This window comes from Elgaria multicarinata, chromosome 3 (assembly GCF_023053635.1).
Source record: "Elgaria multicarinata webbii isolate HBS135686 ecotype San Diego chromosome 3, rElgMul1.1.pri, whole genome shotgun sequence".
NCBI classification, from domain to species: domain Eukaryota; kingdom Metazoa; phylum Chordata; class Lepidosauria; order Squamata; family Anguidae; genus Elgaria; species Elgaria multicarinata.
In genome coordinates this window covers 6,045,590-6,072,547 of record NC_086173.1, presented here as the reverse complement: position 1 = coordinate 6,072,547, position 26,958 = coordinate 6,045,590, and the positions used below count along the sequence as shown (strand labels likewise).

At 47.1% G+C, this 26,958-nt stretch overlaps 1 protein-coding gene across 2 annotated transcripts; it reads left to right on the top strand.

The window, feature by feature from the left end:
• The first annotated feature begins 390 nt into the window (after positions 1–390).
• LOC134394059 (angiopoietin-related protein 2-like) lies at positions 391–26,073 on the top strand. 2 transcript variants are annotated; one of them, XM_063119186.1, is made up of 6 exons: positions 391–614; positions 11,712–12,282; positions 13,461–13,647; positions 17,186–17,376; positions 19,074–19,344; positions 24,401–26,073. In XM_063119186.1, the coding sequence occupies exons 2-6, from the start codon at positions 11,713–11,715 to the stop codon at positions 24,592–24,594; spliced, it is 1,413 nt and encodes a 470-aa protein (XP_062975256.1). In that variant the 5' UTR covers positions 391–614; position 11,712; the 3' UTR covers positions 24,595–26,073. The 2 variants fall into 2 exon arrangements, with proteins under 2 accessions (XP_062975256.1, XP_062975258.1); XM_063119188.1 differs by lacking the exon at positions 391–614 and adding an exon at positions 1,522–1,599.
• The last annotated feature ends 885 nt before the right edge of the window (positions 26,074–26,958 follow it).

Sequence of the window (26,958 nt, the reverse complement as noted above, 5' to 3'; positions counted from 1 at the left end):
ACCTGAAAATTCAAGGAGCCTGTGATACTTTGGGGATGCTAGGCCCTCAAAAGACTACCTGCCACATGGCTCCTGGCCTACAGCTTTTCCTTCTTCTTTCCTTCTCTGCCAGTGTACCATGTGTTTCTCACACCCAGTTTGGAATCTCCCCTTGCATTTTATAAATGTCAACTCCTTTGCCAGCGAGGTGCAAGGCAATGTCCCCTGCAGTCATGCAGCAAGCTACCCCACCCCACTGAGTTTTGGACATGCTGAATAAGTTCCGCATGACGGTACTAAGAGAGTCGTGGCTGGAAAAGATCACACCCAGTGCACTTAATTCTTTTTAAACAGTTCTCAAACTGCCTTAAGAGGAAGTTGGAAATCATATCCTGATGGGCTGCAGTGTGCGGCTCAAGGAATTTAACACTTTTTCCTGGCACTGGATTGATGCATGATGTGAGAGGCAAGATGAGGGTCTTGCAAGCAAGCGAGCAAAACAGAGAAGCTTGGAGCTAGGACTTGGAGGTCCTCTTTCTGGCTTTGGGAAGGAAGTGGGTTCAGGCGGGTTGACTGGAGGAAGCGACTGGACCCTTGTGTTCTGTCTGGAAGCTGGAGAGGCAAGAAGCAGCCAGGTAAGACCAGTAATATCTTTGATTGCATTGAGAAGATGCACATTTCCAAGCTACACAAAAGTCTTTATCAAGCAGTTTGGAATTCTCATATATGTATATTAAAGTTACTTACGAATGCAGATATTTTTATTCCACTTTCCTTCTGGTCAGCTGCAGCTTTTGTGTGCGAGACAGTGAGAGACAGACAGAGAGTGAGTGTATGTTAGGAATCCTGGATTCTATTCATACCTCTTGTGTGTTGGGGTGGGATGGGGGAGGAGTGGTACTCATAAATAATCACAAAGATGCAAGGGATTCAAAATATGTATTGATTTGTTGCATGTGTATCCCTCATATCTTTCCTTCAGGGAGCTCAAAGTCGTCTTTTTAGCTTTGCAACAGCCCTATGAAGTAGGTTAGGCTGAAAAAGTAAAACTGGACCAGTCTGCCTCATAGGGAAAGCCATGCAAACTGCTCAAATAATAGTGGCAGATGTATGTCCAACCTTTTACTAATTTCTGAGCTGTATCCGTTGCTCAGAAACTGGGATTCAGTGGATCCGAAGTAGAAAGTTCTCTTGTGGTTAAGCGAAAATAGATACCATTAGGAACCTAGGAAGCTGCCTTATACTGAGCCAGACCATGAGCCCATTTAGCCCAGTGTGCTTGACACTGACTGGTAGCAACTCTCCAGGGTTTCAAGCGGAATTCCTACCTGGAGATGCCAGCGATTGAACCTGGGACCTTTTCAATGCAAAACAGATGCTCTACCACTGAGCTACAGCCCCCTCCAGGGTTATAAAAAGTTATGAGGGTCAGCCTTCTTTGGTTATGTCTACGGTTGTTAATCAGTCAGTTTAGTTATATAATTGCATCAAAGGGAGCCGTTTGATGTATTTTCTGCTTTGTATATTATCTTGTCTAGGATGGTGTTTTGATCCACTTATTCTGGCTTTAAAAAAAAACAGAAGGTGGTTCACTTCTCAGAGGAACGCACTCTCCATATGGTCAGTGGCACTATAATGTGATCTTTATAATAAAAAAAGCTCTGTACATGCTCAGAAGTACTTTGAACAGGGTTCAAAATGTCTAAAAGCAAAAGTTGGCAATCTTATGGTGCAATCCTATGCATGTTTTCTCAGAAATAAATCCCATCAACCTGGTTCAGAAGACATGACAAGCTCACTTAATTTACCTGCGAGGAGCTGCCGTGTGTACCAGCTGCCATTATGAATATGCAAGCCCAGATTCTCCAGGAAAGAACAAGATATGACAAGAGAAGTTAACCAAAGATTGTTTGTCTTTTCTGAGTCAACCGTCTTCTTCACTGGATTCGGTGGTTGGCATATAATTTAGATGTTGATAATTTCAGTCTTCTAGTCACTGTCTCTTGTGGCTATGAGTTTGGAAGTCTGCAGGCAGCAATGGCAAAAGCCCTTGCTTTAAGGCTGGACAATATATTGACGTCTTTGTTCATAGAATCATAGAATAGTAGAATTGGAAGGGGCCTACAAGGCCATCGAGTCCAACCCCCTGCTCAGTGCAGGAATCCACCTTAAAGCATAACTGATAGATGGTTGTCCAGCTGCCTCTTGAATGCCTCTTGTGTTGGAGAGCCCTCTTGCTGTCCTCTTTGATTTGTAAACTATTATCTCAAGACTAAACTACATGAAGTTAAATGTGCCGTGCAAGAAGGGCTTTCTTTCTTTATGCTGATTGCATCAGTTGTGGGGGCTGGTAATTATTGGAATCAAAGAATGCAGGAATGGTGGTGAAATGTGATGTTTTTCCTCCTATACTGCAGTCCTGAGGAAAAAATCTCCCCCTGGTACTGAAATTGGGAAGAAATTCATCCAGCAATGGTAGATTTCTCATCAATGCAAATAACAGCTCAAAGCAAGGATTTTCCTCAGGACCAAAGCAAGGGAGGAAAGTATTAAATTCCCTCTCCATACCTTCTGCAATCCTGATCCTAATAATTAGTGGTCCTGTCCCCTCTAGCAGATGCTATGTGTATTTTTAAAAACTCTGGACCTTAAATCAAAAAGCATGTTTAACCACATGCCTACTTTGGCTCTTACAGTGCAATCCTGTATATGTTTACTCAGGCCTTAACTAGACCAGGTTTTATCACGGGACGAACCCTGGGATTGTCCCTGTGTGTCCACATGATGCACAGGGGATCCCGGGATCAGGGAGGGATGATCCCTCCCTTGCCCCGGGATAGAGCCCTCCACTTTGGGCCCGTTTTTTCCATGGTCTCGGGCTGAGCCTGAGACCGCAGAATGTGTGGCCCATTGCCGCGGTTTGACCCAGCTCTGCGCAATTACTCGTGCGAAGCCCATTGGGGGTAGGGTGGAGGGAGTGGGGAAATTAAGTTAATTTTTTTTAAAAAACACCCTACCTTCAGTGCACAAGCGTTCGTGCGCTCCGTCCTCTTTAAAAATAAAAAAATGGCGGGCGCGACACCTCTCTTCCTGAGGTTGTCGCGCCTCACGTGTAAACGGAGGAGGGATCTCGCGTTAATCGCAAAGTGAGATCTTCCCTACTCCGTCCTGGATTATCAGGTAGGTCTAGCTAAGGCCTCAGTAAGTCAATGTGGCTCATTCTCAGGTCAATGTGTATAGGATTGCGGTCGGTCCTAATGGCCTTGCAGCTGACATCTTGCAAGAATAATCTTGGAAAGAAGCTATGATCTTGCTATTCAGTTATCTTGGAAAATAAAAGGTTTATACTGGTTCTGGTAATGAGCCCCAATCCTTCTGTGATCTACAGAACAAGTTATATTTATACCTAAATGCTCAAGTTTCACTAAGTTTATGTTTGTTTGTTTATTTATTTATTTATTGCACTTCTTTACCGCCCAATAGCCGAAGCTCTCTGGGCGGTTTACAAATGTAAGACAATTCAAAACAAAACAATAGTATAAAACCATAATATAAAATACAATATAAAAGCACAACCAAGATAAAAACAGCAGCAATGCAAAAATACAAATTTAAAATACAAATTTAAAACAACAAAGTTAAAATTAATTTATAGACTGTTAAAATATTGGGAGAATAAAAAGGTCTTCACCTGGCGTCTAAAAGAATATAATGTAGGTGCCAAGCGAACCTCCCTAGGGAGCTCATTCCACAGCGGGGGTGCCACAGCAGAGAAGGCCCTCCTCCTGGTAGCCACCTGCCTTACTTCCTTTGGTAATTGTTGCAGGGGCAGCACCTGTTATTCAGAGGAATTTTGAGGTATCTTCCAACAAATAAATTAGAGGAGAGGACACTGAACCTTTTAAAAAGAGAATGCCATTCTGTATTTAGGAATATTAAGCCACCTCAGATAGGGCGTTCCACCTTTACATGGGAGGCCTGAAAGACCCAGTGCTTGAGGGGAACAAGATCCCGTAGCAGCTCCCTGGAGCTCCTGTATGTCTCGTAACTTCTGTTGACAATTCATTTCACATTTCCTAATTCCAAGGATAACAGAAATGATGGTGACAGACCTACAGAAGTAACTTTCTGTACCATGGCCTTCATTCATGGAGATTCAAAGCAGTCTGACATCATCTTGGGAACTAAAGATTTAGTAGTCGTCATAAAGCTGCAGCGAAGAAGGTCCAAGCCTGACAATTAAAGTTCAGGCCTAAGTTTATGTTAATTCATTTGCAGGGGATCTTAGGTCTTTCAAAGTGTTGGTTTTGAATTATCAGCTTTGGCTTTGTAAAGCTTATTTTTTAATAAGTACCAAGGATCCATTTGACTTGCAAAGCAATTTTTTTTTAATTCAGCAGGGAAGGGCCATAGCTTTGCATGCAGGTCTTAGGGTGATCCCCCATGTCCTCAGGCAGGGCTGGAAAAACTCATGCCTGAAACCCTGGAGAGCTGCTGCCAGCGGCTGTCTATACAGTTTAAAGCACTGTAGTGGCTGCGTGGTGGCACTGCGTTGATTATACAACATAGCAGCCACCTCACAGCCACTGTGGGGCTTTCCCACAAAGCTGATCCTTGGAAAAGTTGGGGACTTACTCTGACATTTTGTGCTGGAGCAAGGTCACTATGGATCTTCTTCCGTCTGGTGTTGCGCCATGGGCATTCCCGGATGGAAGGCAACCCCTGATTGGTTGCCAGAAGCTGGGCGAGGGGCAGAAGATGGGCGCAGCAAGCTGAATGGCCGCTGGAAAACCTGTGCTGCCTCCTCCAATGAGGATTACTCACTGCCACCCCACAGCAGCAATACCATGGGGTTTGGTGACAGCAGTGCCAACGCTCAGCCGTGAAGGCAGGTTTCCAGTCAGCGTTGACAATACTGGGCTAGAGGGACAAGGGCCATAGCCTGACAGGGTGATATCCCGGGGTGATATCCCGGGGCGATATCACATGACGCGCAGGGGATCCCGGGAGCATGGAGGAATCATCCCTCCCTTTCCCCGGGATATCACCCTACCCTTTCAGCCCACTTTTTCCACAGTCTCGGGATAATCACGAGACTGCAGAACATGTGGGTGGGCATCGCAGTTTGTCCCGGCTCCTCGCGGTTACTTGCGAGGAGCTGGGAACCGTGCATGAGGCGGGTGGGGAGAGCAGGGTTTTGTTTTGTTTTTAAAAAAAAGACATCTACCTTTTAGCGCACGAGCGCTCATGCGCTGCTTCTGTTTTCTTTTTTTAAAAAATTTAAAAATAAAATGGCGGGCATGACATCCTCTCCCTCCGAGGTCATTGCACGCTGCGTGTAAACAGAGGGGGGAGATCTCACGATAACAATATCGCGAGATCCGCACCTCTCCATCGCGCTAGGCCCAGTAGGTCTAGCTGAGGGCAAGGAGTATGACTTAGTAAAAGGCACGTTCCAGTGTTCCAATGATACTTCTGAGTAATCATGTAAAGCATTCAGTTAGCCTTGCTAGCGAGATAATTTCCCATCCTTCCTTGAACCAACTTGACTGAAAGAGACCATGTCTAAAGGAAGGAATTATTTTCATAATAGAGGCTCATCGCTGCCCTTTGCATTTGACTATTTTTATCTCCCTCACTCCTCCTGAGAACTGGCGTGAGAACAGGGTCAGAGGCTATGGGGGTTTAAAGGAGCAGCGATAAGCCCCATATGGTGCTGCGCAAGGGGCCTGGGAACGGATGCTGTGTTTATACAGGAACTAGGAGCCATCTGTACCATTTGCTCTCCTCAGTCCCCCTCCTCCAACAAGTCCCTGAAATACCCCCCTCAGTGTTTACTGAATTTGTCTTTTCTCACTCACGGAGCTCTTCATGGCACAGGCAGGAAGTGAGCGATGTCAGGGAAGTTTAGCATTTTCACATGTGAGGCTTATATCAGCTTTGTTTTCAGTCACTTCAAACACAAATGTATAACCTACACTGGCTGTAGCGTATGATCGATTTGTCTTCTGAATTCGCTCACGCATTAATGGCATTCATGCACGACCCTCTTACAAAAGCGCAAGGGAAGCCCAAAAGCAGTTGTTTGGGTTATTTGTGAAAACCTGGGCCTTTTAGAGGAAAACGTGTCATTGTACAGGGAACACTTAGCCATGTCTCAGGGTGAAGACAGAGGTAACATGTTAGAATGCTTCTGTTTGAACAATAGGTGTGGGAGACACCTATTGGCTAGTGTCCATGTTATCACCAATTCCCCCTCCTTCTATGGAGCAACGTTGCACCTGTTTATGTACATAATAATGCAAAAATACAATCATATATCCATCTCAATCTATAGATGCCCTTTTAATATTTATTTAAATAAGCCAATGGCTCATCTGAAACATGAGGGGAGGTGCATGAGTTGGATGGCTGAACCAACATTCATCATGCTTGCAAGGTATGTCTATGAGACAAGTTGTGAAGTCAGAATCACATCACATATGAAGGACACTGTCAAAATGTTGCATCTGGTGGATCCGTTGTGCCTCCCCACCCAATCCCTGCAGCTTGTGCATTGCTGGAGTTGTGAGAGGGAGGTTCAAGGTAGACTCGAATGTGTCAGAATTGAGTGAGTGTCAGTGAGAGAATCATCAGTGGAGCACAGTCTTTTCACTCTGGACAACTGAAGTGGTTAGGATTTCTGATTTCACATGGTGATTGTGGATTGACCCTTAGGAGGCTCTAGATACATAGAGAATTATATCCTGCAGAGTGGGGACTAGGGCATGGGGCAAGGATGTTGCTAGGGCCCATAGCACTAATCTGCGTAAATGTGCATGTGCTATTTGTATGTATATATGCAAATATAGAAATAATTCTGTGATTTGTTTTAATTTCACAGAAGGCAAAGCCAGACTATTACTTTGACATCCAAAGAATGTCAAAATAAATTCCTCAGTTATTTTGGGCCCTGCCTCAGATCATCCCAAACCAACGGAAAATGTTTTTCGCTAAGCTTCATTAACATGCAGGGAGAGATTGGGTGTGGGGGGAGGCATGCCAGCATGTGGGAAAGGGAGAGTTAACCCATCCCTCCCCAGCTGCAACCCCCTTGAGAATCACCCTGTGCAGGACTCAGGGCCCCAAGAAATACACCTAGAAGCCTAGGAAATAGATTGGGGGCCAGGACTCCATGGAACCAAGTCTAGATATGTCCCTGCCGTGGGGTATAGAAGAGGATCCCAGATGACATTCTGTGAATGCAAAGGATGAAGGGTAATTGAACCAACACAGCACCTATGGGTGCCATGATGCCCACATGCACCTCCAATGGCACCTGCACAGGTTTTCACTTCCTGCCCCCTTCCAAAAAATAAAAAACAAAAATAATGCATTTTTTAAAAAATGTTACACACCATGTTCTCTTTCCTGTTCCTGAACCTACTGCTGCTCCCAGGCCTAATCTACACTAAGCAGGATATTTCACTATGAAAGCGGTATATAAAAGGCAGGAGCCACACCAAGCAGGATGTAGCGGTATGAAAGCGGCATATGGTGTCAACGGGCCCCAACGGTTGTCAGTGCACTTCAATACCGCTATAAAGCAGTCGTGTGGCTCCTGCCTATTATAGACCGCTTCCATACCACTTTTATAGTGAAATATCCTGCTTGGTGTAGATTAGGCCTGGGAGTGGACAAAGAGAGAGCAAAGGGGAGAAAGGTCTGTGTGGGCAGAAGAAGACTGGTCCGGCCAGAATGCAACTCTTTCCATTTCTGCCTCCCTTCCAGCCTTGCTATTTCTCTCCCCTTCCTCACACCACCTCTTCACCAGCTAGGCCCCCACGGCAACTGTAATCTGGCTAGCTACATCCTTCATGGGAGCCATTATTATTATTATTATTATTATTATTATTATTATTATTATTATTATTATTTATTTATTTATATAGCACCATCAATGTACATGGTGCTGTACAGATAACACAGTAAATAGCAAGACCCTGCCACATAGGCTTACACAGCAGCTTGTCAAATTCCCAAACTTGCCCACGGGTCCAAAAAGGTTGGAAACCCTGTGCTCTTGGGAATAGGTAATAAATAACCACAAGGAAGGGAGGAGTCCTCTCAGGGTCATGAAAGGTAAAGCATTAAGGAGCTGAGAAGAGGGATTAGCCAAGTTCCCCAACCTGGTGCCCCCCGAATGTGTTGGACTCCAACTCTCCTCTTCCATGGGTATGACGGGAGTTGTAGTCAAACACATATGGAGGGTGGAAGGCTGGATTGCTGTGAGAAGTTAGACTTTCAACTCTCTCTTTTAAAACGGCCATCTGTCTCCTGCTGCAGTGTCTTGTGCTATAAATAATCGTAATAAAGAAATAAAGAAATAAAATATATCCAATCCCTGCTTTGGAATCCCAGCTCCATTAATGGGAACTGCAAGGCAGCAGCCCAGAAGCTGGGAGGATATAACCGTCTGTCTCAGTGGTGGGGACTTTAACGGTCTTTCATGAGCCAAATTGGATCCATTACCCAGCGCATATTGGCAGGAGCTGTTGGCACTTATGAGGCCTTCAAAGCCAGGCCTGTAAAGCTATAGCAACAACCCAGCCCATACATATTGAAACTCTGGATCTACTTCCTCGCCTGTATTTTTAGGTTGGGTGAGGGGAGGGTGACTGGGTGAAAATCTTGGCTTTCTCTTCCACATCACAGCTGGCAGTTTCCCTGCAACCCAAGAAGACCAACTCCCTTTTAAACATTTTGTTTTCTCCTCCGCTTCCCACTTTGCTATTTAGCTTGCCCCAGCCAGAGGGAAGAAGGTGGCAGCTGGCCTAGTTTTCACCCAGACACAATACTCTTGTGAAAAACAAGAAGTGGGGAGTAGGTGGTGACTCTAGGCCTGTGGTGCCATTCATTCCCCTCCTTGTTTACACAAGAATATTGTGTCTAGGACAAAGGAAGGCCTGCCATCTTCTTCCCTGTGGTTGGAGTAAGCTAAGCAGCAAACTGGGAGGAGATGGAGGAGAAAATGAAATGGTTTAGAGGGCCTTGGATTTTAGTGCAACCACCAGCTGGGATAGGGAAGGAAAGAGCCAGATTTCCTTGGGGGGGGGGGGCTTCCCAATTTTAATCCAGCTGGCCCTGCATTTAGGTAGAGTGAGTAGGGTGACCATATGAAAAGGAGGACAGGGCTCTTGTATCTTTAACAGTAATGTAGAAAAGGGAATTTCAGCAGGGGTCAATTGAAGAGGGTGAAATTCCCTCTTCATCACAACAGTTAAAGCTGCAGAAGCCCTGTCCTCTTTTGTATCTGGCCACTCTACTATAGCTAGTGTAGCTTTAACTGTTGTGATGAAGAGGGAATTTCACTCTCTTCAATTGACACCTGCTGAAATTCCCTTTTCTACATTACTGTTAAAGATACAGGAGCCCTGTCCTCCTTTTCATATGGTCACCCTAAGAGTGAGGTAACCAACATAGGCCACTGATTTTTGTGTATCATAGGGTGACCATATTTGGGAAACCAAAAAAGAGGACACCGTGTGTGTGAGTGGGGAAGCAGCTTTCTGAGTCCTGCAGAAAGTACGTTATTCCCCCGCCACCTTAAAGAACCCGATTGGAGTGGAGGAGGGGAAAGGATTTCATTCTGCACCACCACCATCCACTCCAATTGGGGCCTTTTCTATAATGTCCACGAATGACCCACTTTCCCTTTTAAGACCTCAATTGGAGCTCGGGGTGGGGGAATGATGTGCCTCAAGAAAGCATGTCACTCCCTCCTGCCATGCTAATGGCAGCCTTAAAGAGGAAGGTGTGTCATTCCAGGACATTATTGAAAATTATAGAAAATCCCCCCTGACACCATGGAAAGAACAAAAACCAGGACAAATCCGGGGAAATCCTGACAGTTGGTCACCCTAGTGTATCACAAAAGGGCAGCAAATTCGTTGTTTGTTTTTTATTATTGTAAAAAAAAATTACTGCAAGAGCTATACTAGAGTAACCAGATTTAAAAGAGGGCAGGGCACCTGCAGCTTTAACTGGTGTGATGAAGAGGAAATTGCACCAGGTTCTCCATATATACAAATGACACCTCCTGAAATTCCCTTTTCTATGCAACTGTTAAAGATACAGGAGCCCTGTCCTCCTTTTCATAGGGTCACCCTACCACCCGAGCCTGGGACAGTGAAGAACCACATTAATGTACACATTTTGGCAGACACAAAAACCAACATTGAATTAAAGCAAAACCCAGGTCAGACCTCTTGTCCTTCACATCCACAGTATCCATTTGCAGCTGGTGTAATACATTGGCCAGCCTTGGGTACTATACGCCTTGACTTGTAGGGGGAGATGCAATTCACAGTTCCATTTCAGACAGTAAAATGTCTTTGGCCAGCCCTGCTTAGGTTTGGAAAAGAAAAGTTAATAGATCCAGTTCATTCCACCAGGGCTTTGCGTAGGAGAACTTCCCAGTGGGTCGTGTCTCTGAGTGCTTCTATTCTGTCACCTCAGAACTTTACCACTTCATTCTGTTGCATGGGCAGAAAGTCCATGTTCCTTGTCAGATATCTCTTGCTGCCGCCTTCCTCAATCTCGATAATCTCCAGGTGTTCTGGACTGCAACTCCCAGCGCTCCTGACCATTGACCATGCAGACTGGGGCCAATGGGAATTTATTTATTTATTTGATCTCATTTAAAATATTTCTTGGCGGCCTTTCAGGGCAGAAGCCCTCCCAACATACAATCATAAGACACATAATAAAACTGATGTGGTATTAAAATTGGCAAAAACACAACAAAACTGTAAAAACACAATAAAAACAGCAGCAGCAGCAAACATTAAAAAAAGAAAGAAAAAAGGCAAACCACAGCATAAAATAAAGCTTACATCAGACAACTGCAGCCATAACCCCGTCTGATAAAACATAATCAGGGAAGGCCAGAGTTAAGTAGAATGTTTTCAAGACATGCTATACATGCTCTATTAACCCCATAGTGCTTATACAGTGGTGCTGCGTTTTTTATATGACGCAGCTGCCAACTTGTTGCCACATTGGGATTTCTCCCCTGAAACTGCGCATTTTCAAAGTGCTGATTTAGGGCAAACTTTGCTCTGGGTTATCCGAAAAAGCTCCAACAGGCGAGAAGCTGTCTTTTGCTGTTGTTGATGGGAAAGTGCAGGAACGCAGGGCCGGGGACAGGCTTTTCCACGTTCCCTCCTGCCCTTTTTAGCTTTATCGGTTTAGCATCGCATTAGCAATGCTGCGCCCTTCCAAGGCATCATAGAATCATAGAATCATAGAACAGCAGAGTTGGAAGGGGCCTACAAGGCCATCGAGTCCAACCCCCTGCTCAATGCAGGAATCCACCCTAAAGCATCCCTGACAGATGGTTGTCCAGCTGCCTCTTGAAGGCCTCTAGTGTGGGAGAGCCCACAACCTCCCTAGGTAACTGATTCCATTGTCGTACTGCTCTAACAGTCAGGAAGTTATCACTGTATGGATACCCCGCCCCCAAACACCTTTAGGGTACCAATTTGAGGGAGACTGTCGTGCCACGTAGCTAGGCTTATTCTCAGTAGGGTAAGCTTGGAGCTGAGCAGTGAAGATCATTAGCATATTTATTATAAGACCACATCTTTGACTTTTCTGGTGCTAAGGCAATGTTAGGGCTGAAGCTAATGTACTTCGTTGGTCCTCCAGGGAGAGATACAAGAGTCATTGTTTCTCACTCCTTCTCCCAATAGTATGGAGCCGCAGTACTTGGTGATGGCACTGCTGCTGAGCCATGCAAGGCCAGTGCTGCTGGGTCCTGAACCACTCACGGGGCCAAGATGCACCTATACCTTCATCCTGCCGCAACAGAAGTTCACGGGCGCTGTGTGCTGGAGCAGCGTGCGACCTCCCCCAGAGCCTCCGGGCCTCAATCGCAGCGAGGTGGAGGAGCTCCGCCACCAGCTGGGGCAGCAACAGGCCCAAATGGACGAGCTACGTCGACTGGTGGAGGTCGACGGGGCAGTGGTGAGCGAGGTCAAGGCACTGCGCAAGGAAAGCCGCAACGTCAACGCCCGCGTCACCCAGCTCTATACTCAGCTGCTTCACGAGATCCTCCAGCGACGAGAGTGGCCAGTACAGACCTCCCAGCTTGAAGGGCGCGTGGCCAACGCCTCTGCCGAGGCCTTGCGTGTGGCTGCCAGTTATCGCCAACTGGAGGGCAAGTACCTCGCCCTGGCTGCCCTGGTCAACAACCAGAGTGCCCTCATCAGCCGGCTAGAGAGGGAGTGCCAGCAAGGAACAAATGGCAAGATGCGCCCACAGGTACTGGTCAGAAGGGATCAGGGATGCTTTCGGAGGAGGGTTTTATCATGCAATTGCCCCCTGCCTCGTTTAGAGAATTCGACTGGCAGGGTGGGAGAGGGTGCCATCGCCTTAAATTTGTAAACCCCTCCTGTGTTTTCTCCCATCTTTTTGCTTTCCATCAAGAAAATTCCTTAAGGAAAGAAAGACAGAACAGCCATCTGCTTGGAAGCACTCGTGGCACATCTACACCAAGCAGGGGGGATTCCACACGTCGTACTGAGGGCGCTTCCATGCGTCCCCAGTGCGCACCCAAAGCTATCGTGTAGCTTGCCTGGAAGAGACGAGGAAGAGGCGTCCTTGCCACCGCCGCCGCCACCCACCTACTTCCTCGCCGGCCGGGTCGGAGAGCTCGGCGGAAGAAGGCGGGGTGGAGAGCACCGCCTTCTTCGGCCGAGCTCTCCGACCCGGCCGGCGAGGAGGTAGGTGGGTGGCAGCGGCAAGGACGCCTCTTCCTCGTCTCTTCGAACAGGCAAGCTACACGATCGCTTTGGGGGCGCACTGGGGGCGCATGGAAGCGTCCTCAGTACGACGTGTGGAATCCCGCCAGGATATAACACTATGAAAGTGGTATGAAAGCGGCATATGCTCTGTGTCAACGGGCCCCAGCAGTTGTCAGTGCACTTCAGTACCGCTATAAAGCAGTCGTGTGGCTCCTGCCTTTTGTATACCGCTTCCATACCACTTTCATAGTGCAATATCCTGCTTGGTGTAGATGAACCTACGGACTGGATAGGAGAAGAATAGGGTAGAAAAGGTCCGAGGAAAGGAATGTGGCTAGAGCAGCCTTCTCCAACCTGCTGCCCTCCAGATGTGTTAGATTACAACACCTAACCGGTTGGGGATGCTGGGAGCTGTAATCCAGCACATCTGAAAGGCACAAGGAGTTGGGGAAGGCTGGGCTACAGGGTTGTCAGGAGACGATGGTTGATTTGTTTAAAACCAAAGCTGGGGCTCAAGCCTTTCTGGGACAGCTATTCCCCCCTCCCTGCCCAAGAATAAAAAGGCCTCAAGAGGCCAAAAGGACATCCTCTAATTCTGGTGTTCCCCTTTCCCCTTGCGCTAAAGGGTGCAGACATATGAACCACCGCAGGTGGTGGTGGTGGTGGTGGTGTGAGATGGCTCTCCTCTCTCCACAGCCGCCTCTGGTGCCGGTAGTACCTCACAACCCGGCAAGTATCGCCAACGAGAGCAGGGCCCATTTCGATGCCATCAATGACATCCAGCGAGACCAGACTGCCCCTGCCCAGGACTGGCCACACAAGGCTTCCGATCCACCGGAAGGCACGATTCAGCCCCCTGCTGTTGTGCCCACCAAATCCACAGGTGAGAGAGGGTGTGGCTGCAAAGAAGCCACGCCCCAAAGAGGGCAGAGATTGAGTGGGACAATCTGCTACCACAACTGGATGTGGCTGGGGCTTAGTTAAACACGAAAACAAGTGTTGGGATAAAAACGGCGCCTGAAAATGCTGGATTAATGTTCTTTTGTATAAAAAGCTCCCAGAACATTCCTCTCTCTCTCTCTGGGGCTGTTCACATATCACATTAAGCCATGGTGGCTTTTAAGTGATGCACAGTTGCTTGTTTTGTAAATAGCCTACTATGCGCCCCTATTATCAGACAAATAAGCTAGGCAGCGTAGTTTATTCTAGGGATGTGCTCCGCTTCTCGAACCGGAGAAGCAGGAGCGGAGCGGGGAGCTTCGCCTACCCTTAAGGCAGAGGCGAAGAGGATTGGGGGGCCGGCGGAGCATTGCGAAGAGGATCGAGGTGAAGGCGGATCCTTCGCCTCGATCCGGAGCTCCGCCAGAAAGGTAAGTGGGGTATACCGGGCCCTGCCACTGTCGCTGTCGCCCATGCGGCGACAGCGGCAGGGCCCGGTAAACCCCCCCTCCCTCCTCTCCCTTACCTGCGTCCATCCGCGGTCCCTCGGCTTCTTCAATTGAGCCCGCGGCTCAACCAGGAAGTCTAGGCCGCACTTGCAGCCCAGACTTCCTGGTTGAGCTACGGGCTCAATTGAAGAAGCCGAGGGACCGGGGACGGACACAGGTAAGGCCCCCCTCCCCCTTGGTCTCTGCAAGTAAGGGAGAGGAGGGAGGGGGCCTTACCTGGCGCCACTCCTCTCCACTGCGGAGCTCTGATTCGGAGCCGGAGCTCCGCGGCGAAGAGGAGCGGACTATGGGCAGAGTGGCGCGGAGCGGAGAGGGCTGATCCGAAATTTTTGGATCGGCCCGCGGGGCGGATTGGGGGTCCGTGCACACCCCTAGTTTGTTCCACACACACCCACACACATACCTTGCCTCTCCTCTCTCTGTAGTCCTCCGTCTCGGACAGGCAAGTATCCCAGCATCCTTTGTGGATTTTCAGGTCTTTGCCAGGTCTTCTTTCTCTGCCTGTGAGCAACAAAAAGGGAGTCTCTAACTCATTGAAAGTTTCCAGAAATTGCACAAAATTGAATATACAGGTTACCCTTATGGGGAGTCACCCCATGCGCTACTGGATAAATGCGGGACTTTGGATTTTCATGGGAAAGTGAGGATTTATCCACATGTGAAACAGTTTGGGAACCCTGCAGGAGGGAACTTATTTGGAATAGGAGACATAGCCGAATGTGGCAGGAAAACAAGTTTGCTCAGAGATCACTCGAGCCGAGCAAAGTGCTGGCAATGCTTTTGACCGCTCTTACTGAGTGGCTCTGTAGCTGTTCTTTGTAAGCCATGCTGGGGTCTGCTCGGCTCGAGCGAGAGATGACACACTAACCATAGGTAAAATAACCCTTGCTGTAGACCATGGGTTCCCAGGATGGCTTATGTGGGGAAATGACCCACTGTGGGTGGGGAAATTGCTCACAGATGACACACTAAGTCATCATGGGTAAAATTAACTATTGTGGTTTATTTAACCCATCATGGGTTAATGTGTTGTCTGAACCCAATCTCTCTCTCTCTCTCCCCCCCCAAAATGTAAACTGCAAATGTTTCAAACTGCTTATTTATTTTATTTTATTTATTACATTTTTATACCGCCCAATAGCCGAAGCTCTCTGGGCGGTTCACAAAAATTAAAACCATCATAAAACAACCAACTGGTTAAAAACACAAACACAAAGTACAGTATTAAAAGCACAACCAGGATAAAACCACGCAGCAAAATTGATATAAGATTAAAATACAGAGTTAGAACTGTAAAATTTAAATTAAGTGTTAAAATAGAGAATAAAAAGGTCTTCAGCTGGCGACGAAAGGAGTACAGTGTAGGCACCAGGCGGACCTCTCTGGGGAGCTCATTCCATAGCCGGGGTGCCACAGCAGAGAAAGCCCTCCTCCTGGTAGCCACCTGCCTCACTTCCTTTGGCAGGGGCTCGCGGAGAAGGACCCCTGTAGATGATCTTAAGGTCCAGGCAGGTACATATGGGAGGAGGCGTTCCTTCAAATAAACTGGCCCCAAACTGTTTAGGGCTATGAATGTCAATACCAGCACTTTGAATCGGGCCCGGACCTGGACTGGCAGCCAATTAAGTTGTAAAAGGACTGGCGTGATGTGATCTCGCCGGCCAGCCCCTATTAGTAAACGGGCTGCCCTGTTTTGTACCAGCCGAAGTTTCCGGACCGTTTTCAAAGGCAGCCCCACGTATAATGCATTGCAGTAATCCAAATGAGAGGTTATCAGAGCATGGATCACTGTAGCTAGGCTATCTCTGTCCAGATAAGGGCGCAGTTGGTATATCAGCTTAGGCTGATAAAAGGTGCTCTTTGCCACTGAGTTCACCTGTGCCTCAAGTGACAGTTCTGGATCCAAGAGCACCCCCAAACTATGGACCCGATCCTTTAGGGAGAGTGCAACCCCGTCCAGGACAGGCCAAACATCACCTCGCCGGACAGATGAACCACCCGCTAACAGTACCTCTGTCTTGTCTGGATTGAGTCTCAGTTGATTAGCCCTCATCCAGTCCATTACCGTGCCCAGGCACTGGTTCAGAACAGCCACTGCCTCACCTGGGTTTGATGAAAAGGAAAGGTAGAGCTGGGTATCATCTGCATATTGATGACACCTTATCTGACCCTGACCCCACCAGCTGGTAGAGGTTACCAAACTCTGCCAACATTATACTCCAAAAGGTGAAGTGAGATTGCTCGCTACCAACACTACCTCCTTATCATTTTCTCTCACTGATTGAAGTGTAATTGATCATCCTAGACTGTTTGCTAGCTATCAGTTTAACTGTAAGCTATTAATGGATATTAGAAGGTTTTAAATCGCTGACAATACAAAACCAATGTACCTATTTTCCTTTGGCAAATGTGTGAGAGTAGACATACTTCCTACAATACAATGACCTTGTTATAATGTATCTTCCCTCTCCCCTGCTCTGATGTTCATCCATATTTGCCTTGGGGCCTCCTGCTTCTTCCCTGAAGCATCTGTAGCCCAGAGTCAAATAAAACTAGTACAGTCTATTCCACGCAAACAAAAGCAACCCGTCCCCCCGCTTCATTCTGTAGCAAGCAATCCCCACCTTCACCCCAACCTGGAGCTGAAGCTTGGCTGAACATCAAATAACAGTTGCTGGAGGAAAGCCAGTGATTTACTGACAGTCTTTTGTAGCTGACAAGTACCGTAAAGGAAAAATGCGGCCCTTCTCAAAATATGGGAGGCTCCTGGTGTGGAGGAGATGGTTCAGTCCCCCTTTCCTGAATTCCTCCCCTCCACGGAGGTAGCTGTGGGCTGAGCTCAGAGGCATCTCCATCAGGATGCAAAATACTACGCCAGGTGGTAATGGCCCCCCGAGCGGAGATGTTGTTTTCGAAAAAGAGCCCACTGTGCCCGTTCACCCCTAATGGCTCGCTTTTCTCTCCTTGGCACAGGGCCTTGGCATGACTGTAAAGCAGCTCAACAGGATGGGCAGACCAGTGGCATCACCATGCTGCAACCCACCGGGGCTCGGGGCATCTTCCAGGCCTGGTGTGATCAGGAGTATGACGGGGGCGGTTGGACCGTCATCCAGCGGCGGCAGGATGGCTCGGTCAACTTCTTTGTCACGTGGCAGCACTACAAGGTGCGAGCAGGTGACTGCGGTGGGTCATGCGAAGGGAAGAGCTATGAGGTGAAGGGGACTCAGTCTTGTGCGGGGGGAGGAAAAGCTATTTGGACTTCAGAGTCAGAGAGCTGAAGTCCTATGGTTGGGCTGGGAACCACCAGGCAAAGAATCACGTGTGGTGGTGCTAGAAGCCAGGACCAGAGAGACAACACTTCCATGGGAGTGCAGCCTTCAGTCCAGTTGTCACAAGTTGCAAAAGCAGCAAGAACAGGTGGCATGGCCCCAGGATGGGAACACCTTATCCAGGGAGCTGTCTTCACGGCACTGGGTTGGCACCACCTCCCTCCTCAACCCCACACTCTCCCTCTCCCAGGGCAGCATCGGGTAATCCCAATGCTGAAGAGGGGGCAGAGGGTTTCTGGGTGGCAATCTGGGTCCCCGGAGCTGCCAGCCCCCTCTTCCTGGTGGAAGGCGACCAATCGCTGGTCACCTTCCACCTGGCTTCGCCCCTGGGTTGGCCCCAGATCGGCTGCGGAGTGATGTTGCGTGCCAGAAGTGCCGTGTTGACGTCGCTCCCTTTGAAAACGTCAGGGTGAATCCCTGATTTTTTTTCATATCCCAGCATCTCAGGGAAGCCCCGTGGTGGCTGCGAACATGCACCTGCGTTGTCTAACTGACGGGGCACAGATCCACAGCCACCACGGGGCTTTCCCTGCGTGTAGACAGCTCCCAGGTATGCTGAGGCAAAGGTTTGTGGGTCTGGAAGCTGGAAGGACAGAAAGCTGGTTTTAAGGGTATGTCAAGGAGCAGTCTGTGAAACAAGAGTTATTCAGTGAAGGGTGTCACAAACTTGGAGCTTATTCCAGAGATATGGGTGGAATCTGGCTGTGAGAGAAAGAGATTACGTCGAGCCTGTGTGGCTGCTGATGTTGTGGTGTTGTGCATCTGTGTATGTTCTACTGAGTTCCCCTTGCAAAAGGGTTCCATAGATCTCTGCACTAACTTTCCTATACCCTGATTGCACACTCTTCTCCCCTATTTCTGTTCCCTTAGAGCAGGGTTGAGGAAGGTGTAGCCCTCCAGACATTGTTGAACCTCAACTCCTATCAGCCCCCAGCCAGCATGGCCAATAATCAGGAATGATGGGAGTTATAGGGTGCTTCCAGACAGAAGGTCCCCAGTGCCAAAAATCAAAGGCATTCTGCCGCTGCTCCACCTTTTCCCTCCTAATGGATTTTCTGCGTTAAAAAAAGAAAAGAAAAGCCGGAAGAAGCAGTAAGAAAACTCAGGAGGGTCACAAGTGGAAGATGACACAGTCTAACCCACCCAATAACAGGCTCAAGTTAAAGGAAGCCAGCTGGACATCAGGAAAAACTTCCTGACTGTTAGAGCAGTATGACAATGGAACCAGTTGCCTAGGGCGGTTGTGGGCTCTCCCACACTAGAGGCCTTCAAGAGGCAGCTGGACAACCATCTGTCAGGGATGCTTTAGGGTGGATTCCTGCATGGAGCAGGGGGTTGGACTCGATGGCCTTGTAGGCCCCTTCCAGCTCTGCTGTTCTATGATTCTATGATGAAGGCAAGGCGATGGCGCCATAAAAGCCTTATCTGGAAGCACCCCTAGTCCGACAACATCCGGAGAACCCCAGGTTGCCCACCCCTGCCTGAGAGCGGATGCCAGCCCTGCTAACATCTTGCCTGCGGTGTCTTCCTAGAATGGCTTTGGGAACCTGGAAGGTGAGCACTGGCTGGGCCTAGAGTCCGTCCACTGGCTGACCCGCCAGGGCTCGTACTCGCTGCGAGTGTGGATGGAAGACTGGAGCGGGCGGCAGGCTCATGCGGAATATGACACCTTTGCCCTGGAGCCTGAGAGCGATTCCTACCGGTTGCGGCTGGGGCGCTATCAAGGCAGTGCTGGTGACTCACTCTCCTGGCACAACGGCCGACAGTTCAGCACACTCGACCGGGATCACGATGCTTACTCAGGTAAGAGGGCATAAGGGTTGGAACTAGAGTGACGGCTACAAGAGAATACCCAGAGGAAGGGGCAGAAGGTGTTATTAGTTCTTGATAATCATTTGCTTCATCCAAGGAGCTGAAGTTGGTGCATGTGGTTCTTCCCCCATCTCCTCCCAAAACCATGGGAGGGAGGTCAAGTCATATAACAATTGGCTCAACGTCAACCAATGAGATTTGTGGTTAACGTGGGATGTTAATCCAGGTCTCTTGGACACTAGGTTCGCCATTCTACCACACTGGTATATGGAACATTCCACTGGGGGCTTTTCTATATGAGGCATTTGTCATGGGCTTGTTTATGGGTTTTTTAGACAATGTCTAGACAGTTTCACTTCTGTGAGTAGCCACCACTTTTGGCGAGTATTTTTAGAGCAGGGAAAATGTGGTATTTAAATGTGAAAGCAAAAGAAAGCATGATTTCCACTAGTGTGGTGATGCTATTCGCTATACCATAGTGCCACGTAGTGGTTTTGTAGCAGGAAGGGAAACACTCTTAACAGCCTTGTGTAGACTTGGCTCAGCAATACTACAAACGAGAAGGATCTTGGAATTGTTGTAGATCACAAGCTGATTATGAGCCAACAGTGCGATACGGCTGCAAGAAAGGCAAATGCTATTTTGGGCTGCATTAATAGAAGTATAGCTTCCAAATCACGTGAGGTACTGGTTCCTCTCTATTCGGCCCTGGTTAGGCCTCATCTAGAGTATTGTGTGGAGTTCTGGGCTCCACAATTCAAGAAGGATGCAGACAAGCTGGAGCGTGTTCAGAGGAGGGCAACCAGGATGATCAGGGGTCTGGAAACAAAGCCCTATGAAGAGAGACTGAAAGAACTGGACATGTTTAGCCTGGAGAAGAGAAGATTGAGGGGAGACATGAGAGCACTCTTCAAATACTTAAAAGGTTGTCACACAGAGGAGGGCCAGGATCTCTTCTCGGTCATCCCAGAGTGCAGGACACAGAATAACGGGCTCAAGTTACAGGAAGTCAGATTCTGTATGGACATCAGGGAAAACTTCCTGAGTGTTAGAGCAGTACGACAATGGAATCCGTTACCTAGGGAGGTTGTGGGCTCTCCCACACTAGAGGCCTTCAAGAGGCAGCTGGACAAGCATCTGTCGGGGATGTTTTAGGGTGGATTCCTGCATTGAGCAGGGGGTTGGACTCGATGGCCTTGTAGACCCCTTCCAACTCTGCTATTCTATGATAAGCTGTGGGTTGCTTTTACTCTACAATGAGAGACTGTGGGGATGGAATTTGGAGGCAGGAAGTCATACTCTTGGTTTTCCAGTCAAATCATGGACACGCAAGTAGTATCAACATTTATTTATTTATTTATTTAGAATATTTATATACCGCTCCCCATTGAAAAATTTCGGAGCGGTGTACAAGATAAAAATGAAAATAAAAACAGAATAAAACAGTTAAAACAAAATTTAAAAAGAAGCAAAAAACAACAACACAGAAATCCAAGGCTGCATGTTAAAGAAAGGCTTCTTGGAATAAAGATGTTTTCAGGAGGCGCCGAAAGGAGTACAAGGTTGGCGCCTGCCTGACCTCCAGAGGCAGGGAGTTCCACAGGAGGGGGGCCACCACGCTGAAGGCTCTTCCGCTGGTGGATTCCAATTGGAGGATGGATCTAGGTGGAACCACCAGGACCAGGCCCTCGGATGACCTCAGTGACCGGGCAGGTTGGTAGGGGAGAAGGCGCTCTCTCAGGTATCCTGGTCCCAAGTTGTTTAGGGCTTTGAACACAAGTACAAGAACCTTAAACCTGGCCCGGTAGCGAATAGGCAGCCAGTGCAGTTCCCTCAGCAGAGGAGTTACATGCTGGAAAGGGGCAGCTCCAGACAACAGCCAAGCTGCAGCATATACATGTCGTGGGTACTGAGGATTGGAGAATGGGGGTGGATATATGAGAAGAATGATAAAAAGTCTAAATTCTTGTTTTGCAAATGGCACAAACATTTATTTATTTATTTATTTATTTACATTTACCGTGTCTGTAGTTCAAATGTAAAACCAAAGTTGGGTAGTATACATGTTTGCTTTAAAAATGCCAAAATCTGTATTAGGGCAATACTTTCTCTGGCCATATCAACAGTCACAAACTAGTGTGCAAGTCTTTAAAACCTCTTTATCAGCCCAGACCTTTATCTCTCCCCACCCACCCCACCGAAGCTGACATGATGTTGAAGCTTTCTGTCCTTCATTAACAACATTCATAAGTGACATTTAGGTCCCCGACTAAACAAATTATCTTTTAAAAGTGTCTTCCAAAAGCAAATTATTTGAAGGGCTGAGAGAACAGGGTATGTTTTAAGTTTGGAGCGGGTCAGAAGCAAGTATGGTTCCTGGACAGTTATGAGGCCCTTCTAAAAGGGCTCCCAAAAGAAATGGAACTGTCCCAGAGACCACATCTGTGCTACACATTTCAGCCAATTGAAAAGGTTTTGACCTTAAAAAAAAGCCATATATAATGCTTGCGTACCACAAGGAGGCTTCTGCTTTCCACATGACCTGGGGATATTTGCTGCCTCAGCCAAAGCCTCCTTGCTTTTAAAAGATAATGCTAAACCTTTCTGTTTTGGAAAGCGAATGAAGAGTACTCAGAGTAAGAAAAAAAGATGGAAGAAGTGATAGTAAAGCACAGGAGGGTTAGAAAATGGAATACACTGTTGTCTGGACCCCCATAAAAAATCCACGAATGAGGCAGGGCAATTACTAAAAGCCTCATCTGGAAATGCCTTCAGAGACTAGAATATTGTTTTATGATTTAGTAGTTGATTTTTACTCTGGTATGTTTCATGTGGGTTGTTTCAGTGTTATTCATCGGTTTTATTTCTGACTTTTAAGATATTTTAGTGTCACTTGTTCCCCTTTTTCCTGAGCTGTAAGAAGGCCTGGAATACAATGTGTTTATTTTCAAAACACTCAAGAAGAGAAACTAATATTCTTACAGCAGGCTCCAATGCTGCATTAGAGAGCCCCTGCACCCAATAGGTTTCACTGGGGTGACCATATGAAAATGAGGACAGGGCTCCTGTATCTTTAACAGTTGCATAGAATTCCTCCCACATTAGAGGCCTTCAAGAGGCAGCTGGACAACCATCTGTCATAGAATCATAGAACAGCAGAGTTGGAAGGGGCCTACAAGGCCATCGAGTCCAACCCCCTGCTCAATGCAGGAATCCACCCTAAAGCATCCCTGACTGATGCTTGTCCAGCTGCCTCTTGAAGGCCTCTAGTGTGGGAGAGCCCACAACCTCCCTAGGGAACTGATTCCATTGTCGTACTGCTCTAACAGTCAGGAAATTTTTCCTGATGTCCAGCTGGAATCTGGCTTCCTTTAACTTGAGCCCGTTATTCCATGTCCTGCACTCTGGGAGGATCGAGAAGAGATCCTGGCCCTCCTCTGTGTGGCAACCTTTTAAGTATTTGAAGAGTGCTCTCACGTCTCCTCTCAATCTTCTCTTCTCCAGGCTAAACATGCCCAATTCTTTCAGTCTCTCTTCATAGGGCTTTGTTTCCAGACCCCTGATCATCCTGGTTGCCCTCCTCTGAACACGCTCCAGTTATGCTTTAGGGTGGATTCCTGCATTGAACCGGGGGTTGGACACAATGGCCTTATAGGCCCCTTCCAAACCTAGTATTCTATGATTCTATGAAAAGGGAATTTCAGCAGGTGTCATTTGTATATATGGAGAACCTGCTGAAATTCCCTTTTCATCACAACAGTTAAAGCTGAAGGAGCTATACTAGAGTGACCAGATTTAAAAGAGGGCAGGGCTCCTGCAACTTTAACTGTTGTGATGAAGAGGAAATTTCACCAGGTTCCCCATATATACAAATGACACCTGCTGAAATTCCCTTTTCAATACAACTGTTAAAGATACAGGAGCCCTGTCCTCCTTTTCATATGGTCACTTTAGTTTCACTTTCCACTAACTTGCTGGCTCCAAACTGTTTCTGTCCCCCCTCATACTATCTGGAGAGTGTCCCCTTCCCAAACTCAGATGGATTCTGCATTGCAAGGCTGAAGAGATTTCCAGGTATCAGGAGAACTTCTCCAGTCATTAGCTCCTATGTATTGATTAGGGTGACCATATGAAAAGGAGGACAGGGCTCCTGTATCTTTAACAGTTGCATAGGAAAGGGAATTTCAGCAGGTGTCATTTGTATATATGGAGAAATTCCCTCTTCATCACAACAGTTAAAGCTGCAGGCCTGTTGGCATTTTCTTCCCCTCCTTATTGTTTTACTATGATTTTATTAGATTGTAAGCCTATGCGGCAGGGCCTTGCTATTTACTGTTTTACTCTGTACAGCACCATGTACATTGATGGTGCTATATAAATAAATAAATAATAATAATAATAATAATAATAATAATAATAATAATAATAATAATGTGACCAGATTTAAAAGAGGGCAGGGCACCTGCAGCTTTAACTGTTGTGATGAAGAGGAAATTTCACCAGGTTCCCCATATATCGAAATGACACCTGCAGAAATTTCCTTTTCAATACAACTGTTAAAGATACAGGAGCCCTGTCCTCCTTTTCATAGGGTCACCCTAGGCATTGATGAAACATCAACTGATCATTCTGAAGTAATATTGCAGATGGCTGGCTAACAAAGGATGGTCATCCATAGCATTATTGCATGGAGTTTTTTAAGGTCTGTAACGCACCTTAAGCATTGTTGATTAGGCAGGACACACAGATAAATACATAAATGTTTTCGTTTCCTCCCAAGGAAACATTGGAAACAGGGGGTGTGAGGGTGATGAGGATCCTCTGTTCAAAATTCGCAGACATCCAATTCCAAAGGTTCCCTGGGAGTCTGTGGCAGACATACCCTAGGAGTGCTACTAAAAACAAACACTACCAAAGAGAAGTGTAGCTTGTCACCGCAGTTGCAGCCTTTGAATGTCCCTGTGATATCAAGCTTGAGTCTAATGGCATCTAATATCAGCGTTTGGTGATCAATTCTCTGGTCTACTCCCCTCTTCTTTGCCTTCAGGGAATTGTGCCCACTACCAGAAAGGCGGTTGGTGGTATAATATGTGTGCTCACTCTAATCTCAACGGCGTCTGGTACAAGGGAGGACACTATCGGAACCGCTACCAGGATGGCGTCTACTGGGCAGAGTTTCGTGGTGGTGCCTACTCGCTCCGTAAGGTGGCAGTGATGATCCGGCCCACAAAGAGCACCTAATTTCCACTCTTGGGGGTAAGAAAGGACATACATCAAGGGAGAGTCCAGACATATTTAAAAACTGGAGTCACTGAGCTGTGGAAACACACTTAACATGTTTTTGTCAGATGTGTTGCCTTCTCTCAAGGACTGACCTCAGGGGAAACTCCTTCTGCCAGTAATCAGCAGAAACTGCACTGTGCTGAATGGCTGGGGGGCCTGTGACATCACAAACATACTTACCCCCTTCCACCGTTCCTAGAGCAGTTTTTTAGCTTTAAAAATTGATTGTTTTTTATTAAAAATGTATTTAAGTACAAGCAGCACCTTAAACAATTACAAACAGGTATATAGCATGGGGAAGGAGTAAAACTAAACAGGACAGTGTGTCGTTTGCAGTGTGAAAGCTGGGCAGGGAAGAAGTGGATTCTCAATCACATTGGCTTGTGTTTTAAGTTACATGTTCACCCTTCACAATGTAGGCCCAGTTTAGATGCAACAAACCATGGTTTGTTGTGACGTGCATGATCCGGCACAAGCCTTGGGCATGTATGCTCCCCATCCCATTCACACATGAAGGAAAGAAATGTAATACTTACGTTCCTCATGAGGAACAAATCATGGTTTGTCCAAATTTTGCAAACCATGGTTTGTTCAAACCATGGTTTAACAAACCGGGATGGTCATGGTTTGCTGTTATATCTGAACCAGGCCATGTTCACACATACATATTATGTATGTGGATACTCCTGATGAGATTGAGACAGAGACACCCTCTGGACGGAGACACTTTGCAGCAGCTAACCAGACCGCAGTGATTCAAGGATCTTCACTTTAAGGATACCAGAAAATGCATCGTTAAGCACTGTTCTGGCACTGTAAGGAGGGGAATTCACTTCTTGAGCAGAACTGTGCTCCAGTTCACAGAGCACTGAGAGCAGCCTGTGACAAATTATTACTAGTGCTGAAATCATACAGGTGAAAGATTTGGAACCTGTTCCATGTATACTCTACAGACACACAGTTCCTGAAAAGGAATTCTAGTCTGAACTGGCGTAAGGAAAGGACCTCCCCTGCCCCACTTTTCGCAGAATGAAATCCAAGGCACAGCAGAGCAAAGCAGGTCTTTCTTTCGACGTTGGTCTTGGAAACAACTCCTATAACCAAGCAACCAAATGGAGGCTGTTTGGTGTGTGATCTGCCATAGTCACCTGTTGCCTTCTTTGTAAATACATTGCACCACCAAACACATGTTTAAGGTTGACTTTTGAGAGGGTGCTCATGTTAACAGGTATATACTCTGCTAGACCTCTGTAGTGGCTGAGGAGATTCACGTTCTGTATCTTCTCCTTTCCAAATAGAAATTCTGCTCCAAAGAAAATAAAACCCTGAACCCCAAATATACAAATCCCATAAATGAAGACAATTGTATTTATTTTGCATGAGCCTGTTTTGTTTGCTTGTTGTTCATGTTGTATGTTTTTTTCAATCACCAAGCAAGGAAACCCACATTCTGTTCTCAAAATAAAGTATGCAAATCTGTAAATCATCCGAATTTCCTCAGTATGCTTTTTCAAATTCTGAATTCCAGCAGAGTTCATCCCAATTCTGGATATCCTTTGACAAAGCACCCAAACCCTGCCTCCGGAATACCCTTCACCATTTAGATTTTCACCCACCCAGGGAAGGGCTGCTGTGTGAATCCTGGCAGCTGCAGTGTATCTCTTAAGGGCATGAGGGACCCATGTGCACAAACTGGGACTATGGACACGGTTCCTCCCCTGAGCCTGCTGCTGGTGTTACGCATATATAGCCCCAGCAGAGAACACCACTCGCAAAGTGTTGTGAATTCACTAGGTGACCTTGGGAGGTAAGCCATCCACTCAGCTCCCACCACCCAAGAACAAAATACCTACCTTACAATGTTCTATATGCTATATAAATGTTAAGTACTATTTAATCCAAGGGGGGGGGGAACTGGATTGGTCCCAGAGAATGGATTGCCTGCCTAACCCCCTTTGTGTTATGCCAGAGTTGGTTGATGGCTATGATAGATACTTTCTCATTTATACCTCCACAATGATGGAACATCATGGCCTCATTCCAGGTCAGACTATTTCTTCATCTAGCCTAGTGCTGTTTATTCTGCTCCTTCAGACGACGGGAGGAAATCGTGTTTCCTTACCATGGCTCTGCTTCCTGCTTCCCTTCCGCATTTGCAACGTGCTGAAATTACACGAGGAAGAAAGCAGTGGCCATGTGGCTTGTACAGGTCAATGCAGTCCAATGGGAACAGCACCCTCTAGTGGGCATTTTATAGCACAACTTCACCTGCACATGGCAGGAAATCCTGACAAATACCAATATATCTCAGAAGAGTCAGGT